At 41.6% G+C, this 20,115-nt stretch overlaps 1 protein-coding gene across 5 annotated transcripts; it reads left to right on the top strand.

Annotated features, from left to right (window-relative positions):
* The first annotated feature begins 797 nt into the window (after positions 1–797).
* ptpn6 (protein tyrosine phosphatase non-receptor type 6) lies at positions 798–19,974 on the top strand. 5 transcript variants are annotated; one of them, XM_070967060.1, is made up of 16 exons: positions 2,934–3,062; positions 3,353–3,375; positions 5,130–5,252; positions 7,129–7,323; positions 11,384–11,567; positions 12,561–12,677; positions 13,056–13,181; positions 14,375–14,471; positions 14,618–14,697; positions 14,790–14,936; positions 15,174–15,305; positions 15,394–15,548; positions 17,336–17,403; positions 17,533–17,681; positions 18,010–18,074; positions 19,669–19,974. In XM_070967060.1, exons 2-16 carry the CDS (start codon positions 3,368–3,370, stop codon positions 19,763–19,765), a joined length of 1,743 nt encoding a protein of 580 aa, XP_070823161.1. In that variant the 5' UTR covers positions 2,934–3,062; positions 3,353–3,367; the 3' UTR covers positions 19,766–19,974. The 5 variants fall into 5 exon arrangements, with proteins under 5 accessions (XP_070823159.1, XP_070823161.1, XP_070823160.1 ...); XM_070967059.1 differs by having other exon boundaries at positions 3,350–3,375; XM_070967061.1 differs by having other exon boundaries at positions 2,939–2,963; positions 3,350–3,375.
* The last annotated feature ends 141 nt before the right edge of the window (positions 19,975–20,115 follow it).

Here is a 20,115-nt window from a genome sequence, read left to right as displayed (position 1 = left end):
GAGCTGCTCGCTCAGACAATTTCCAAGTAAAGGCTGAAAAATTAGGTGACAAAGGAAACAAAAAGTGTCTTCATAGGCTGTTGGCAGGAGGAGCTTCAACGCTCATTTCATAGATTCTTGAAGCATCTTGAACTCTACTGGTCTAAGACACTGCTCCTAATCTCTCCCATAGACATACAACTGGATTGTGAGAACAGATGATTCACATACTTCAAGCCATTCAGTGATCCCTGCATTTGTTTGCATTTTTGTTTATGATTAACTGTTCTCCTTTGTTAGGAAAGTTTAACTGTTCAGACAAAACAGATGGCAAACATAAAAAGTGTGGTGTGCTTTGCATACAGCCATGAAAGACAAGGTGGAATTTACATAGAGGCAAATGTTGATTTTCAGGTGAAATGTGAACACAGGAGATCCTCTGCACATGAAGGAGGTCGTGAGAGGAGGAGCAGGGGAAATAGGGGACAGGAACAGGCACATTTTCTCCCACAGATAGTCACGTAATTAAGAAAATTGGACTAAATTACAGGGCGGGAGGATTGGCTGGGCTGGTAATGAAGCCTGATATCTTATCATGAGAGAGAGCTGGAGCCTAATTGTGAGCGAGGCTGGACGCAAGTGAGCACAGGAAGTGAGAACAAGGGGAGCAAACCTGGACTGGAGAAATGCTTCAGCTTCTGCCAATGTAACCTGACTCTTCCTGTGACTTTTACTGAACATCATCAGACAACAGCACCGAGGGGAGCCGGGATTGAGCCCATCACTTGACACGCAGGGTGCAGACGAGTCTCGACTGCCAGTGAGCGCCTATAATGTCGTGTAGGTGAGTGTCTTGTCTTTGTTGTAGTGTATATGCTGAAGTGAAAAACTCCTGTGGTGTGCATTTCAACTGTTTCAACTCGTGTCTCCTGAGCAAGAGGTCAAAATTAAAAAGTATACAGGGTACAGAATAGAAAAACAACTACGTATAAGTACATTTGTACAGATTATAAAAAATAATAAACTCCATAAAAACCCTACTGCCATAAAAAGTACTGTTGCTAATATTCTTATGAGAAAACTGATGATGTGTTGTATTGCACTTGAGAAATACTAGGACTATATATATGCACAAAATATACAGTTTATAAAAGTACTGTGGCCAATATGGGTAATAAATAGGGTTATTGCCCAGCTGAGAGATATATATAACTTGATGAAATGGATAATGTGAGCATATATATATATATGTGTGTGTGTGTGTGTGTGTGTGTGTGTGTGTGTGTGTATATATATATATGTGTGTGTGTGTGTGTGTGTATATATATATGTGTGTGTGTGTGTGTGTATATATATATACACACACACACACACACACACATATATATATATGTGTGTGTGTGTGTGTATATATATATATATATGAACAGACAGTTTGATGCATTGCAACAGTCTCCTGAGTTGCAGTCTCATGAGTTTGTTGTCACCCTGAGGGCTGTGATGTGTGTGTGTGTGTGTGTGTGTGTGTGTGTGTGTGTGTGTGTGTGTGTGTGTGTGTGTGTGTGTGTGTGTGTGTGTGTGTGTGTGTGTGTGTGTGTCATTTGCCACGTTACTGCGTTCCTGCAGCCTGAGAAGTGAAGCTCTGTTGCATCAGATGGGAAGAGAAGCCAAACCAGACTCAACTGAACAGTGATAGAGTGGGTGATATTCTCTGTGAGGCGAATAATGCAATAGCTGGCGTTAACCACGATGAATGACACCTGCAGTGCCGTGTGTGTGTGTGTAGAGGGCTGGGGTGGAGCTACAGCATGCAGTATTATTCTAACCTTTCAGCTTGGTTTTTAGCTTTTTTTTTTCAGTTTTTCTTTGTAGCAATACTAATAATAACATGGTTTTACAGCTCAGAGTGTGCTTCTAACTGACTCACTGTGGTTGTCATGAATTCAAATATATCCTCTTGCAGGTAAATCTAATTTGCAAGTTAAATGCAGATTGGCCTTATTTGTGTCACAGGTTATAAAACGTTCACGTCTTTGTGGCTTGTGTTACGTTTTGCAGTGCAGCTGAGCCTTCCTCTTGGTGCAGTGGGCTTGTGTTGCATTATGGGGAAACTAATGTCTCTTGCAAGCCTCTGCATGCTTCTTGTTGACAGCAGGGGTTAAAATTGCACTTGAGTTTAAATAAAAGTGTTGTAGCTTAGCGTTGTTGCCTTGGCACTCTGGTGATAAGTTCACAGTTGCAAATGGTTTACCAGATGAAAGCAGTTCACACACAAATAGAGAGAGGGGGGAAGGTTGAACTGCAAATAAGGAAGTGCTCTGTGACTTTGACCTTTTTCTGTATATACACACACACACACACACACACACACACACACACACACACACACACACACACACACACACACACACACACACACACACACACACACACACACACACACTCATAGACACCTGGAAGTAAAGAACAAACTGAAAACAGTAGTAGCAGACAGGTGGGCAAACAAAGAGGAAAAGCTTTGCAAATCGAGAGACTGAGAGACAACGTGTGAGCTTGTCTGCAAAGGAACTGTCAATTTTGTGGATTTTTTGTATTCCTGTAACTACTGAGGTGCAATTACTGGACTCTCGCTCGCGCTTCACATGATGGATGGAACAGTTTGAACCATCTCTGCTGAGCTATTTGTGGACACCTGCACAGAAAACGGTGCGATGGAGCTTCGCCGAGCAAGTTTAAACCTACTCTGCTCTTAAATATGATGAGTTTTTGTTTTGGTTGCCTCTAAAAAAAAAAAGTCTCTATCTGTTGGAGGAATTCCGGCCTGTCAGCTATTTTGGTTCCTGTCTTGCTTTCACTATTTTGTGAAAGGAGATGTAAAAAGGAAGGAAGGGGAGAGCAAAAGAGAGAGAGGAGGAGGAGAGTGAGATGTATGCTCTCCGAGCGTCTCGGTGAGTGTCATTTGTTTTCAGAGGCAGCTGAGAAGAGTAAGTGTTTACCTGCTTTGCTATCGGGACGGAGAGGGGCTGGATAGGAAGAGGATTGGGTGGAGGCAAGCGTAGAAGGAGACCAGGAGGAGAGCGCAGGTAGTTTGAGGGCTGTTTTTGAATGTGCTGTGATACACAGAGGTAGCGTTTTCATATTACATGGATATATGTAAATGCCTGAAGTAGAGTAAGTGTGTGAAAGAGCAAAAACATGAAAATGAGAGTGAGTTATCTTCTTTCTAAGCGAGTGCAGCTGTAAATTGAGGAAGTGTTGAGGGACTGGCTGTCTCTTGAAATCAGAGATAAAGAACTTGGTGCTTTTGAGTGTGTACATGCGAAGGCTAGAGGTGACTCTCACCACTCACTCTCCTTCTCTTTGGTCCCAGAAGAAGTGAAGAAGCATCATGGTTCGGTGAGTCAAGCCCCCGCTGGACAATACGCTGCTCCGTTAGTCAACTCTTCTTGTGTACTCTGTGCTTTGTGCAAGGCGTCATGACAACTTCTCTGTTTCCATTCCTCCTTCTCTCTCTTTCCCCAGCTGTCGACTCATCCTGCTCTGTTCCTCCATCATGTGATTTTTGACGCGTCGTGTGCTGTTCAGTGTCTGCTTGCGTGTGTCAGAAATGATGTTTTAGTTCAGCGGTTGAGTGAGGAACGCTATTTTTTTTGTATCCTCAGTGTTTAAAGGTTTTCTTACAAGGCTCCCTTTACCTAGAGTAAGGCTGAATATGAGCATTTGTACAACCCAGAATCCACAAAAGTTGGGCTGCTGTGTAAAGCACAAATAAAGCAGAATGTGATATTTTGCTAATTGTTCGTGACATATACTTGATTGACAACAGTACAAAGTCAATATATTTAATGTTTGGCCTCATCAGCTTCTTGATTTTTCTAAACATCTGCTTATTCTGCATTTGATGGCAGCAACACGTTTCAAACAGGTTGGGACAGGAGCAACAAAAGACTGGGAAAGTTGTGGAATGTTCCAAAAACGCCTGTTTGGAACATTCCACAGGTAAACAGGTTCATTGGTAACAGGTGAGAGTATCATGATTGGGTGTGAAAGGGGCATCCTGGAGAGACTCAGTCATTCACAAGTGAGGATGGAGCGAGGTTCACGGCTTTGTGAACACATGATTATATACAGGACATTACTACTACATTTTACTTCGTAAAGCTGTTGTCAGTAATTATAGTTCATTTGCAAATGACTTCATTCTGGTTTCATTGAGGTTTTCCACAGCGTCCCAACTTTTTTTTTTTGGAATCAAGGTTATATAAAAGCTGTTTGAGGCGGAAACGTTTAAGTGCAAACACAACCTGTCAGAACAAGTGCATATACAGGAATTCCCACAATTAAAAGTTGTACTCTATAATATTTTGAGCTCTAAATTTTATCCTTTAAACGCTGCAGTCTTAATCACTGAATCACGAGTACAGACTTTTTTGAAAGCAGCCGGCTGGCTTGTACTGAATATTTGGTTGATATGTTGTTGTTTTTTTTTTTTTATCAGTCTTCATATATTTTTGGTGGTTAGCTCAGAGGCTGTGAGCCAAGTTTGACCACAAGACACTTTTTCCAACCTCAAATGGCTCCAGGAAATGATAAATAGTCAATAATCAGTCTGCACTGATGCGGCTATGTTACGCTGAGGAACAGAAGGCCACAGTATTGCTGAAAGGGCTTTCCAGTCAGAGCTTTACTGGATTTGTTTGGGTTATAGTTGTAGATGAACAGCGCAATGAGAGGATTAATGTTACTGTGGTGTTCTAGTCTGAGAGGCAGGCCTTGATTGGGTCGTAGGTGAAAGTGTCTACGAAGGTGTTAAAATAGATTTAATGATGTTGTTAAAAGTGAAATAAATAATCTTTCCTTTGGTCTGTAGTCCGAGCTGCTACAGAATGAGAGCAATAGATGATACAGGATTTACAGTTTCTAGAATGAATAGCGATTAATCGATTAATTCAAACGTCCGATCCTCATCACAAGTTAGTGGTGATGTGTCCTCACTGTGTTCCACTCAGCTAAATGTGTGGAAATAGTACTGGGTGTGTATTTATATCTGTCTGTTACAAGTCTCATCTGCAGTGTTTGCGTGTGCACTGGTTGCAGTTATATTCATGTTGAGCGTGTTTTGACTTTGTACAACCTGTGTGTTGATGCAGATGGTTCCACAGAGACATCACAGGCCTGCAGGCCGAGGAAATGCTGAAGACTCGAGGCATTCACGGCAGCTTTTTGGCTCGACCCAGCAAGAAAAACGTAGGAGATTTCTCCCTGTCTGTCAGGTAAAAATTACTTTTCTGACTCCACGGCTCATTAGAGGTCTCACTTTCCTTTCCCTGTAAACTGTGCTGTGAGCGCACACACGAGGCTCTTCCACCTATCAAACCTTACAGCAGAACATAAATGACAAGAAGTCCTGTTAATGTGTAATCTGCTGCTTATAAACTTTATTACAAAACCTACATTTACTTACTATTATAAGACTTTATGACTTTGTGACAAAGATGAGCTGATAATGTGAAGATATATACTCATATAATATCATTGCGCTGAGTTGTACAGATAAATGCTGATACTTTTGTACGTGTCTAGCTTTAAGATCTAGTTGATCTGGTTGTCTTCACACCGTGAAAGACTGAAAAATGAAAATACTTTGCAAATGGCGATAAAATAATTAGATGGAAATGAGAATAGAGTCCTGTTCAGGCCTTTAAAGCAGGCAGCAGTGTAGGTGTTGATTGGTAACTCAGATTACTTGAATGAGATCAGTATGTTATCGATCGCAGGACGGCGTTTCCTGTTGTTTAGATTTTCTGATGAATTGACCTCTGCAGTGGAAAAAGTCAATAGCAGCGTTTCATACTCGCCCTACCCTTCCAGCATCTGTGCAAGGTAAAGAAACAGTTTCTGGGCTTTTCTCCGGAGCCTTTAGCTGCATGATCGTGATGTTTTTGTATTCGACTTCTAAGTTCCACACTGACCTTGGCTCTAAAATGACCCAAACATTGAAAAAGAAAAGGTTTGCAGATATTTCGTTTTCATCGTGGTGTTACTGTTATTACTGTCTGCTGAATCAAATTTTTTCCCAACAACTACGCACATCAAACTTCCTGGTCCTCCATGGTATAGAGGAAGTTGAGAGAAGCTCTTAATTAATCTGATAAAAGTCAAGAGAACTGCTGTGTAAACTGTCTTTGCATGATGGAGAACATAAAGTGCGGTCGCTGAAAGTTCACATCTGTGTGTCATAGACAGTGTTGGGTAACGTTACTGTTAAAAGTCGCTTATTACATTTGAAGATTGCGGACATTTAAAAAAAATAACTTGTTATCTACTGAGAAGAGTAACTCATTAGAGTATTAGAAATGAAAACCCCTTTGCAATTCCTTATGCATTTTGGTCATATGGGGGGCTCGTAGCCTACTGTCCACCAAACCTTTAAATGTACTGACTCAACCGTTGTTGCAAAGCCTGATCTGTAATCTACAACCTGCAGGCTACTACTACTTCTACTACAATGAAAAAGGCTGAATTATTTGAAGTACATGAAAGTAAATAGAAACTGAGGCTGCTTAGTTTGCAGGTGCTTCTTCAGAATTGAAGTCGAGCTCTTTGCGGCTGGCAGACACATGTCAACCAGGCACAATTTGCATTTCACTGTAATTTCTTGTCACTTTCACCCACAAATTCAAAATTATGTCAATACATCGATGACATAAAGGCTGTCCTCTCTGCCATGCTACTAGCTGAGCTACAGATGTGCACAGACGCCACCGCAGCATTGGACTGCTTCCACTAGCATGCAGCTACGCCCGAGAAGTAGGAAAGAGTCAGAGCCGGTGTGAATGTGTTGGGGATTTCATTTCTGTGGCAACAAAAGGAACAGGGGAAAAAGACAAATATAGTTGCTATATGCAGTGTGTTATACATGCATTTGGTTACAGCTGCAGAATCTGTGAAAATCAAATAAAGCTCTCTGAGGATCTGATTTGTGGCCTGAGGGCTAAACCCTAACCCTTGAAGCAGGTAAAGCTTGAAGAAACATTATTGTGCAGCTTCAGCTTTCATACCTAAAATCTCCTGAGATAGAGATCTTTTCTGTCATCTTCGAGGAAAAACTTTGACAGTTGGTGCGATCTGACTGTTTCATCTCCTTAGGGTGGCCGATCTGGTGACCCACATCCGGATCCAGAACACAGGGGACTACTATGACCTGTATGGCGGGGAGAAGTTCGCCACTCTGTCGGAGCTGGTGGATTACTACACAGCGGAGAACGGCATCCTGCAGGACAAGGACGGCACCATCATCGAGCTCAAATACCCCCTCAACTGCTCCGACCCCACCACAGAGAGGTCTGTGCAATCTTTCTTCAACCTCCAGGCTCACTGTTAAACCCCCAGTAGGTTAATGTGGCCCACACTCACTGGCTTCTCTGAGCTGCCTCCGCCTACACTCTCGGATTAAGACACATACGGTTTGGTTAGGTTGTTAAGCCAACTATAGCCGGCTATGATGAGCATTATCTCCTCTAGCGGTTGTTTATTCAATGGGGATAAGACGCGTCATTCGTAGGTTTGATATTCCATGGGGTTTAAGCATTTTCCTCTGGGGAAAATAAAGCTGCTTTTGAGTAATTTTGGTCTAATAGCATCTTTGTCAGAATGTGAGTCAGTGAAAATAAACACCCACACCTCAGACAAAAAGAGCCCACAGCTGTCAAGACTTCATTCCCACATCTGCCTCACTGCTGCGCTACATGTGAGCAGGGTCGACGTTATCGTAAGGACATCTACTCTAGTACTTCTCTTGCATATTTCGGTTTGAGACTTTTCCTCTTCTGCATTCCACACAGAAGTGTTTTTCTAATTTCAGTTTTCTAATTAAAGATCACCTGCAGACATGTCCAAAGTCATATGAAAATACTCCACTTGGAATATTAATTCTTGTCTGCTTAGGGTTTTCTAACATTACGTGACAAATCCAAGACGTAAGAACAAATATTAGTTTCACAGGATAACTAATACATGCAAGATGTCTGCTACTTCAGCTGAAAAGTGCATTTTTCAGCCTGGTCTCCAGAATATGAATATATATATATAATAATATGAGAATATATATATATGTCAGCATTGTAGGTTTCTGCAGACCATGGATATGTGAAATTTGTACGTTTCATACGTGTCATATCAATATTTCTGCAATAGGTATCAAAGTGTTGTAGTTCAGATTACCGTACATGTACATGGGCTGACTTTCTCAGCAGAGGGAGGAGGGGATGATGGTTGTGTAACAGCTTGGTGAGATGATTGACAGCTAGCAGACCATCGTTCGAGCTGTGACACTTGAACTGTGTTTGTGGTGACAAAACCAGGTATTTTAAGCCAAAACATGATCTTTTCTGAACCCTAACCTGGTGGTTTTTGTGCTTAAACCAAACCAGACCTCAACCACAGCGCTGAAACGTAAAGAAATGTAAAGTTTCAACATATCCGCGCTTTGCAGAAATGTACAGTGGGTTGCATTCTCAGTATAATTGAACTGGAGGTTTCAACTTTCCACGTCGTTTGTTAGCCGCATATTAGACCGCGATTGGCTACCAAACTAGCTGTGCCCTTGTCGTGCTGGTACGAGGCTTCACGTGCTAAGCTCAGTTTTAAAGTGAGCAAAGGGAAACTTTCCACCTTCAGCAGATGAGTGTGAAAACAGCTTTCTGGTGTCAAACTCTGTGCACATTGTTCTGCACAGTGAAGATCAAACATCACAATGAGGCTTTTCCAGTCCATAAACAATATAATACAAAACAAAATCATTGAAGAGAAGCTAACAGAACACACATTTCCACTTAAACGCAGCAGGTACTGACAAAATTAGGTCAATCAGTAATTATGCTTCCATCTTTATATAAATTGAAGAACACTTAAATTTTTAGTAGTCCTTGTGATCTATGGTGTTTTAGCCATTCTGCAAAGTCAGGCTTTGTCCTCGCCTCTTAATGGTGGAGAACGATCCTTAAAGCAGACATGTTCGTGAGAGTCCAGTGATCCGAGAGAGCAGTTTCCCAATAAACACATATGGGGGAGATTCTGGAAATGATTTATGCAACTACCTGCCACTTGATTACTCATTTCCAAAAAGGAGACACAAAAGAGCATTTCCACATTGAATGAAGTACTTGCTTCACTTGCAGTGGTCCCATTTTTTTTCTCAGAGGGAAATATCTTCTATGTCAGTGCTTTTTCCATCTGTCAGCTTGTCGTTACTGCTCGCTTCGCAGAGTAGGATTTTATATTTGACATTAGACAAACTCAGGATGGGAAGTTCTCTTTTATGTCTAGAGCGCAAGCTTTACAGGAACAGCCCTGCTGTTTTAGAGTCTAGAGGTTACAGTATCTGGCAAATATTCTGGAAGCATTACAACTCCCAAAACTGAAAACACAGGACTTGACTTTGGGATACTGAACAGAAACTGTTCTCCACAGTCATTACTCTCAATTGCAATTTCTAAAACGTAACCGTAAACTAAGCTTTTCGAAAGCAGGACTTTTGCTTTAAACACTGGTTAACTTCTATTTTTAGTTGTACTGACAGCAGCTGTCATCACCTTGTGAGCGTCTCTCTGTTTGCTAAATATAGCCACTAGATAACTTTACAGATAATTTGCTAACGTGTGTGTTTGTGTGCAGACGGTTTCTCAGATGCAGCTTTAAAAAAAACTTCTTTATAGTGTGTGCACCCTAATTTGCCTACATTGTGCATTTGACTGCCATGACATTGCTGCTGGAGGTGGTGTTAAGTTGTCAATGGATAGAGTTTGTCTCCCAGCTGGAAACGTTGCGTAACTGTTGGCTGCTTAAAGTAGGTTAATGTCCAACTAGTAGTGATAAATAAACTTGTACAGTTCCACTCCTATTATGAGTCATGGAGGACACTACTTTCTATCGTGTGTGTGTGTGTGTGTGACTGTGTACTTCACCCTAGCTGGAAGCTATGCCCTCACCCCCCCCCCCGCCCCTCTCTCTGTCAGTTGTCTAACTTCCCTTTTGTTGCTGCGGTTGGAAACTTTAAGTTTTGACACTTTTGAGAGCAATGGCCAGACCCTATTTGTCTTCCTCTATTGCACACTCCATCATGTTCTTGCTCACTCGCTGCCTTCCTCATCTCACCCAATCTCTCGCTCTCTCATCTCAGAGCATGCTTACACACCGCTCAGTGGGTCACCATTGTCTTTTTTTTTTTTTTTTTTTAAATATTTATTTTGTTTTTCATTTTTCATAAACAGTAAAACAAACATGTAATACACAAAAAGATTGCCCTGAATAGGGGGTGAAATTATTTTGAATCATCTTGAATATGAACTGCATTGTAGCGCCATTGGTTTTAGTCATGATAGTCTTGATGTTTGTTCTCATGTATCTGCAACCTTGATCTCTTCTCAGAAAAGAGGTTGAATATGATCAGCTCATTAAATTGTTGTCTTAAACTTGTCCACTTACTGCACGGTACTCCATCAGGCACTGCTCTGCACGGGCTGCTCTTTAGCTTCTGCAGGCCTGCACCATTGCTACCTATTTTTTTTATTTTTTTTGCTGCAGGTGCTTCATGCAACTGTAGTCAAATTTCAGTAGGTGTAAAAGCATAAACTGTGATTTACAAGTATGTAAAGCAAAGAACTGAATCATTAAAGCATGTGCAAAAGGCATAAGGAGAGCAGACATAGTGTGTGGCGGAGGGAGGGGTGGTGGTGGTGGAGGTATCTGTGGATGCTACATATCGAAAGGGGGGGCGGGGGGCTATAAATACTTTGTCCTCTTCAGCCACGAAATCTGTCATCAGAAATTTTCCGACCGCAAAGCAGGAAGTTTAGAAGAAGAAATCGAGAACCGTGCCTAAAATTAAGTCACAACCTAACATGACTGAGTGCGGATTCGCTAATTCACACACTCTCCACAAACACACACACACACACACACACACACACACAGAGTACAGTGATGGACAGAAATACGACCTATATGTAACAGCAACATCTGTACATGCTGTTTTTAACCGTCCACCATAATGCACCTGATTCTGTTGTGGCTTTCTATTTCTACTCACTGTCTAGTGTGCACAACAGTCAAGTGTACCACATCAGTGAGTGTTTAACAACCGCTTAGCCCTGAATAGACTGATACGCTGCAGTAACGGTGCTGTGCTCAAATAGCAGGCAGAGAAAACAGGGGGAGATGATGTTTTGTCTGTGTTTACTTTTGGTTGCTGTGTGCAAAATGTCAGTGTGACAGACATTTTTGCAGGTCACAGAAGTGGACTGTGAAAAAAACCCCAAATTTAGCTGAGAGCATGAATATTATTCAAAAAGTGCACGTGTCTCAGAGGCTGCATCACGAACCATCAGTGCCTTTTGTGTGTCAGGTGGTACCACGGTCACCTGTCTGGGCCCAACGCAGAGAAGCTGCTGGTGACGCGAGACGAGCCGGACACCTTCCTGGTCAGAGAGTCGCTGTCCAAGCCCGGAGACTTTGTCCTGTCTGTGCTGACGAACGAGAGGTCCAAAACTGGAACCAGGAGGGTCTCTCACATCAAGATAATGTGCCAGGTGCGCGCCCGTCCTCGTGTTTGCATCTCAGCGTGTCACCATGTGTGTCTGGGGCACGCGAGACAATGCATGAAACCGTGGGGTTGTTTTTGGTCAGTCTTTGAATAGTCAGAATTCACATTATGTAGAAATACTGAGGGGCATTCCCAAAGTTGTGCTCTTTCAAATAGGTTTACACTCTCATTTCCCCTCTTATGCAATGAAAGACTGTTGCTCATGTTTGCAACTGTGCTTTTGTTCATAAGTGTCAGCCACAGTTTTACGTCAGTACTCAACAGTTGTTCTCAAGTACAGAGAAACTGCTTTATTTCAGAGGAGAAAAAGAAAAAAAAAAGCATCCTGATCATCATTAGATGTTTACGCTCACTCTGCATGGCTGCTATTGATCTTCACAGTGCAGCAAAACATCACATCGCCGTCTCTCAGACTCATTTTCATACTCATCAGTCACCATCACGGCCTTTGCATTTTATTTATAGTGGTGGTTCACTTCGTAGAAAACACAGTTCAGCCCTTGCTTAAATGGGAGCCATTGTTTTGGTGCAGATTAGTGTGAGATTACTGGAAGGGTCACAGAGGCCTTTTTCATGAGCACGTGGCAAAGATCAGGTGAGTTTCCCGCCTGTGCTCGGCTCTGAATCTCAGTCTGTTAGCTGCTGTTGGTACCAGATGAATGTGAATACGTCAGCATGTATTCATGCCTTTTACATGATTTTACAACGAGTACTTTATGCCTTTTATTTGATTAAAAAAGGCCTTTTTTGTATATTATACTTTGAGTCTATGTCACAGAAAAACTACTCTTCAGGCGCTGTTGTTCTACATCTATTATCTAAATATCTATTTACCCTCTTTTATTAAAGTACCCTTGCTTTCATTTTGTGCATGATTTCTTCTCCTGTGGTCAGTACCTCTTGAAGAAGTTTGTTCTTTATCGTTTTCTCTATCTGTGTGTTTATTTACATATGTGCTGTTTGTTTATTGTGTGTTCAGAATGACAGTTATACAGTGGGAGGCTCAGAGATGTTTGACACACTCACAGACTTGGTGGAGCACTACAAACGCAAAGGCATTGAGGAGATGTCTGGGAACTGGGTGCATTTCAAACAGGTGAACTGGGCTTTTTTTTCCTTGCATTCAAATGATGTGCAGAAAACTCCTATCAGATTTAGTTTTGTGCCGCAAATTCGACAAATTGAATGTCAGTGAGCGGTGAAAAGAGATCATTGTGGATTATTTTAAAAGACGAGCAGCACAGCCCACAGATAGGAAATATTACTCACGTCTTTGAGCTCGTCTTAATGTGGCCTGACTGATGATGATGATGTTCTGCGTTGGCTCATCTTTGGCTCCTCTTTGTCTTTCATCTCTATTATAAGATTTTTCCTCTCTCTGTCTGTCTGTCTGTCTGTCTGTCTGTCTGTCTGTCTGTCTGTCTGTCTGTCTGTCTGTCTGTCTGTCTGTCTGTCTGTCTGTCTGTCCTGGCAGCCGTATTACTCCACCAGAGTGAATGCAGCAGATATTGACAGCAGGGTGAAACAGCTGGACCAGACCTCAGAGCAGCAGGAGAGCGAGGGGGAGAAGAGCAAAGCGGGCTTCTGGGAGGAGTTTGACGTAAGATTTGACCCTTCACCGTTAGGTTCACCATCACTGTTTCATGCCTGGATGATCTGTCTGAGCTCTGCAGGGTTGTCCTAAACTGTGACAAAGTAAATGTCAGAGAACCTTTAACATCTCCAGACGTACTTCCTCACTGTGAGCGAAGCCAGAGGTACAATAGTGCCATCTTGTGGTAGAGAAACATGTCTGTATGTCATATTACATAATAACTGTTCACACGGAAGAGTGACCAAATCAGTTGTCCTTAAAACACTGGATGCTTAAAAACACTTTTGAGTGAAAGGAAGTGGCAAAACTACCTGCAGAGGCCACATTTAACTGAAATAAACTGCAGGTGGTGGTGAAAGGTCCGAAACTAATGATTATGATTCTATTCATTATCATTTCTCCGACCATTATTTTCTCACATGTTAATGCAGTCATGGAAGAAGTACCCTTTTATTTTATTTCATTAAAAGTAGTAATTACCAAAGTGTAAAAATACTGTTACAAGTGAAAGTCCTGCAACCAAAATCCTGCTTAAGTAAAAGTACAAAAGTATTAGGAACAAAATATAACTGAAGTACCAACAGTAACAGTACCCATAATGCAAAATGGCATATCAGAATAATTATTAATATATTAGTGAATTATAATTATTCCTATGTAAAGCATCACTAATGTTGGACCTATTGGTGGACCTACCTTTAATTACTTTAAATTCTGAGCTGCAGCTTAATCCATAATAATGCATCCACATACATTGGTTGATTGATATTGTGTGTTTGTAATCCCAGTTTGCAAAGAAGCCATTAACTAATGTTTCCAAATGAATGTTGTGGAGTTAAAAGTGCAATATTTGCCTCTGAGCTTTGGTGGAACAGACATATAAAAAGTATCAGAAAATACAGAAAATGCCATAATAGTTTCCCAGAGATCAGTGTGACATCTTCAGATTGTCTGTTTTGTCTGATATACTCAGTTAATGATGTAAAACATAGAAGAGAAAAGCAACAAATCCTCAAAATGAAGAAGATGGAACTCGGGAATATTTAGCATTTTTGAAGAAAAGGAAAGCTTCAACTCTTTGTGTCGTTTCATTGGTAGTTTCACCATAAAGTCACAGTGTGTCCACTAACAGTAGAAAAACTGCTCTGTCACAGTCAGTATAGAACAGACTCTATAACATCGTCTCTCTGTCCTTTCAGGCTCTTCAAAAGCTGGAAGCAAAGGTGAAGAAGAGCAGAGAGGAAGGCCAGAGGCCTGAAAATAAGAGCAAAAACAGATACAAGAACATTCTTCCCTGTGAGTTTTTCATCTTCTCTCACTCATTATTCTCTGTAATGACCAAATTTTAGGAATAAATCCCCATTTTGATATTACTGACATGAACCATTAATGCCCCCCCTCTGTCCCACCGTCTCTTCGTTCCGTCCACTCGTTTCCACCAGTCAATGACACCAGGGTCATCCTGCAGAACGCTGATCCTGGTGTTGTGGCTTCAGATTACATAAACGCCAACTATGTGAAAGTAAGTGTCCAAAGTCACTGTCCTATAGTAACGAACACAGCTGTCAGATACTCTGTGTGTCACCACTCATGACGTTCGCTGTGTGTTTGCAGAACACCCTGTGGGAGTCCGGAGATCAGAAAGTTTACATCGCCACCCAGGGCTGCCTTGCGTCAACTGTCAACGATTTCTGGCAGATGGTATGGCAGGAGAACACGAGGGTGATCGTCATGACCACAAGAGAGGTTGAGAAAGGGCGGGTTAGTATCAAAACAACCTCATCAACTTCATTTATTTTTTTGTTCAATAAGATATACACAATAAATATTAAAGTGCGAGAGCGATTCAGAGGTCAGACAATCTAAACAGTAAAAATATACAAAATGCTATTAATAATTACAAAGACAAGCAAAATACGCACAGAGGTTCCTTCTTCAGGATATGGACCCTGCAGCTAAAATGAAAATTTACTTGATCTATTCTTTATTTTTGTGCAGAATAAATGTGTTCCATACTGGCCAGACCCTCAGAGCTCCAAGGAGATGGGTCAATACTTGGTGACCAATACATCAGAGAGGGAAGCTACTGACTACAAAGTCCGAGTTTTGGAGATCGCTCCTTTGGACAAGGTAACCTCCAGACACGTGTCGGTGTACGTGCCGTGCAGGCTTAAAGACTTTTTATCGTTGCACTCACCTAACTTATTCTCTTTCGCAGCCAAAGCATTGCCGTACCATCTGGCACTACCAGTACATGAGCTGGCCTGACCACGGCGTCCCTCAGGAGCCTGGTGGTGTCCTCAGCTTCCTCAACCAAGTGAACATTAAACAGGCTGAGCAACCTGATGCTGGACCCATGATCATCCACTGCAGGTACCAGACAGCTGCAGCCCCAGTGCCTCGATACAGCCTGGGTGGAGACCCAACATACAGGCTGTGGGGATGTTGTTATGATGACCCTGTTTCATTCAATGCATAACAGTAACAGAACAGAACAACTGCTAAACTGTACGATTATCCCAGCACAACAATAACTGCAAGAAGTTTGTGTAAAGTGAGTGATTCAGATGAATTTTGAGTGCATTATTTCCTGTGAATAATCATGTTTTTATTGTTTTCATTTTTAGGAACTTTTCGTGCAATTCTCTGTTTTATTATTTTTTCTTTTTTTAACAACCAAACATACCAAATAGGCCTCTTTTTTTTTTTAGACAAAATCAATGTTTTCTTCAAAGAAATGAATGAAATACTGATATAAAGGCCTACTATATCTGTATTATTTTAAGTTTTCTTACACCCTTTAAAATAAAATAAGCCCTGCAAACCCCCATGAAGCTTTGCTGACACCCATTGAGGGGTGGGACCCCCAGGTTGGGACCAAAAAGTCAGAAAAAAGTGCCCATTGCAATTTCCCAGAGAGCACATCTTCAAATCGAGTCAGAATATTCAATTTAAAATGATATAATACAGAGAAAATCAGCAGATCCTCACCTTTCAGAGGCTGGAAGCAGCAAACCTTTAGCTTCTCTGCTTGATAAATGATCCAAACAGTTAATTGATTATCAATATGTCTCCCCAGATGGAGGTTTTGCTAAATGGTGGGTCACACCACATGTCAGGGAGGTCATAAATCCTCAGACTTTAAATGTGTGACGTACTGCAACTTGTGTACACAGCACTACGTTCACCAACACTCAGACTTCAAAATCAATAGTTCAGTAATAAAACTGAGGTTTAAGATTAAAATATCATAGTTTCAGGATTAAGATTAGTTGTAGCTGAACAAACGGTTTTGAGTCAACTGACAGTTTATCCTTTTGGAATTTCCCCCGTGTGATGTCAGGAGTACTGAGGCCGCTTGTGCTTCTTTAAAACTTGTTTTTTAAACGATTATATGACGCTTGTGTAAGTATTTTGGTATGTAAGCGTGTTCGCGGAGCTGCACAGCAGTAACAACATGTCCCACACTTTCCCTCAAAACAACTGTTCCCAACACTGTGGACATGTGACGCCTTAAAGGGAACCATTATTTACTGATGGACCCTTGTCACAGGTTGCATATGTATGAGCTGCGGGCAGAGTGATGAGTGAGGTTTTTTAGTGGCCTGAAGCGATATAACTAATATTTTTACTTTTAATTAAAAACCACAGATGAGAGAAAAAATGAGACAAAAAATAGATCAATGTAAGGAGGATTTTTTCAGGATGAACCCTGACTGTCTCCTCTGGTGCCGCCATGAGACTCAGATTTATGGTTTTGAGTGAAATGCTAAGGTCAACTGTTAATGACTCGATCGTCTGACTTTTCATCTAGCGCCACCCTCAGGTCAAAATTAGGATTTTGCTTTGGATTTTTGGTTTATGAACAAATATCTGCAAAACTGACATTAACCTCAGCTGTACTTTTTGTGCCATGTAGGTTTTTTCTTTTTTTATTAGTATGTTAAAATGCTAAACTAAGAAGGTGAACATTAAACCTGCTAAACATCAGCGTGTTAACATTGTCATTGTGTAAATGCTAGCATTAGGATTTAGCCTTTAGAGCTGTTAGTATGACTGTGGGCTTTTCATTACGGCAGTTTATGATGTTCAGCTTTTGTTTAGAAAGTCTTACTGATGGAAACATATGTTAACTTTACTTCTTCTGTGAATCTTTGCAGTGCTGGAATTGGTCGAACAGGCACGATCGTGGTGATTGACATGATCATCGAGACTATTGACACTTTAGGTAAAACATATTCTTAAGAAATCAGTTCCTGAGAAACATATTGAGTAAAAACAAAACCATTCAAAGTTTTTTTTTTTTCCCCTCATACCGCCTCCACCCAATGCTTTCCCTTCTCACCTCCCTCTGTAGGTCAGGACTGTGATATTGACATCCCGAAATACATCCAGATGGTGCGAGAGCAGCGCTCTGGCATGGTGCAGACAGAGGCCCAGTACAAGTTCATCTACCTGTCTGTGTCTGAGTACATTCAGGCCTCCAAGGCCAAAGACGCCTACATGGTGAGCAACAGGGACAGAAAATCCAGGAAGAAGACAGAGACAGATGATGAATTAGTCTTTTCCTGTGGCTGAAATAGAAACAGGAGCAAGTTTCAAGTGAAGAAAATAGATGTTTGTGTGTCAGCAGGCCTTGGACTGCTGATTTGAACACCAGAGCCAATCAGTTCAGTGCGATCACAACGATAAGAGAGCGGCTTGTGAAAGATGAACGTTGACCCAGAGGCAGACAACATCAACCACATAGACTAAACCAGTCACATGACCCTGATCTGTGTTTGAGTCATCCTCCAGTCTTACCCGACATGTCTCTGTTTCTGTCATCTCCCAGGAAACCGAGACAGAGTATGGAAATCTGCAACCCAAACACCAACCAGCGAGCAAGAAGGTCTCAAAGTGAGTGGGCGGATGTGTGTGTGTGTGTGTGTGTGTGTGTGTGTGTGTGTGTGTGTGTGTGTGTGTGTGCATATGTGTGTGTGAGACACAATGTAGGAGTTGGATGTCCCTGATAAATTCACATGGCTCCTCTGAACCTCACACTGCCGCCCTAGTTTCTATTCAGACTCATGGCTCAGTCAGCGTCTTCAGCCGTATGTCTCATTTCGTAGAGAGCAGCTGTGGGTGGAGGGAGGATGCACTGTAGTTGCAGCTGGACTCAATTTCATTGCTCTTTTTTATATCCTGGGGACAACGCTGCAAAAAATGATTCACTCTAACAAATGATTTTGTTTTCATTTTAGTCACAAAGTGCTGTTTCCCCCCCCCAAAAAACAAAAAAAAGCCCTGTTTGTAATCTAGCTGTAGCCACCAAAGCAGGAATGCAGCTGGAAAATGAACTCTAACCTGATTAATGAATGAACTGCAGACGGACGTTAAGTTCCTAGCTGTCACACATCGGCTGGCACTCCCTCTGTAAACTGTGGGCATCTGAATCCAACAAACAACCAAAACAGTCTACAGCTAATGTAATTCTGTTGTGGTGACAGTTTACTGTTTACTGTAGTGGAGATCAAAATCGGCCATGGTGGATTTGTTTTTATTGCGTTTCATCGCATCGAACTGTCTGACAGTCGGTGCGGTGTTTGTCTTTCTCTCAGCTCCAGTGAGAGCTATAGCGACACCTCCGGCATAAAGATGTAGACAGATAAAAGAACCAGATCAAGAACGATCTAGTCTGATCATGGAAGCAGGCTGTTGGTATAAGCCCGCCACTGGCCGTCTATTCCACCCTAACCCTGCACACTGAAAATGGCATGTTTTCATTAAGGCACGTCTGCAGCGATTTAGCCATTTTAATGCCAGGACTCGCATCCCCACAAGCAGCTGTTCTACTAAAACAAGTCCCCAGACACCAACTGCAGGGTTACGTCACCTCAAAGACAACTGTGATGGGTTTGAATAAGTACTTCTATGCTATAATGCTAATGGCTGCAGCCACAGCTTCCTGCAGTGCTCAAGCAAAGTGTGGAGATATGTCAGCTTATGCAAGACTAAAATCAAAACAACATAGGGGGAGATACCCTGACTTTTAGTCTCTAAATAATCCAACCAAAGACATCAGGTGACATCATCTGGGTTATTTTTCAAACTTTAGAAAGCAGCAGATGATATTGGTGGAATGTCCCTTTAATAGATAAACAAGACGGCATTACATATTTTTTAGAGTGTGCAAACAAATAGAAGACGCCCAGCTTCTCTGAATCATGTTTTTGTGACCTCTGCCCCTTTGAACTGAACAATGTCCTAATTGACCGGTTAGAAAAGATGAAACAGCGCACAACACTGAACAATTCAGCCCCAAACACTGAAAACTTTGACCCACTTGGAGCGCAGAATAGTTGGCTGCCAGCTTTGAGTGATTGATTCATGGCTCATTAACCTCTCCAGTGTCTGTGATTCACAAAACTGTGTCTCATCAGTGTTGGTTGGCCTATAAAAACATACAGGATGGAGGAAATCTCTGATCAGCTTCTTCTTCGTCCGTTTCCAGAAACAAGGAGGACGTTTACGAGAACTTGTCGAAAGTAAAGAAAGACGTGAAGAAGCAGAAACCAGAGAAGAAAAGTGGCTCGGTGAGGAAAAGATAGAAGAGACTCAGAGAGTTTTATCAAAGTACGTCATGTTGTTATATTTATGCAGGCACCGTTTTTTTTTTTTGTTTTTTTTTTAAAGAATCTGTCTTTTATTGGAGGCCTTAAACAAAAGAAAGATTAAGGAGTGAAATCAGAGATGACATCTGTTGTGTCACAGGAATGCTTGTTTGATGCATTTGTTGAAAATAAAGCCAGAACATGTGAAAACACATCGTTGTGTCATTTTTTGTTCATTTCAGTTTAGCTTCAGTATTTAGGATGGAGGCTATTTTTTATTTTCTTTTTAACAACAGATTTCATCCCTTCAAGTTGAGCTGAATATAGGTCATATTTGAATGCAAGTT

Source organism: Chaetodon trifascialis, chromosome 7 (genome assembly GCF_039877785.1).
Source record: "Chaetodon trifascialis isolate fChaTrf1 chromosome 7, fChaTrf1.hap1, whole genome shotgun sequence".
In the NCBI taxonomy this organism is placed as follows: Eukaryota; Metazoa; Chordata; class Actinopteri; order Chaetodontiformes; family Chaetodontidae; genus Chaetodon; species Chaetodon trifascialis.
The sequence above is the reverse complement of the archived record's forward strand: the minus strand, read 5'-3'. Positions and strand labels throughout refer to the sequence as shown.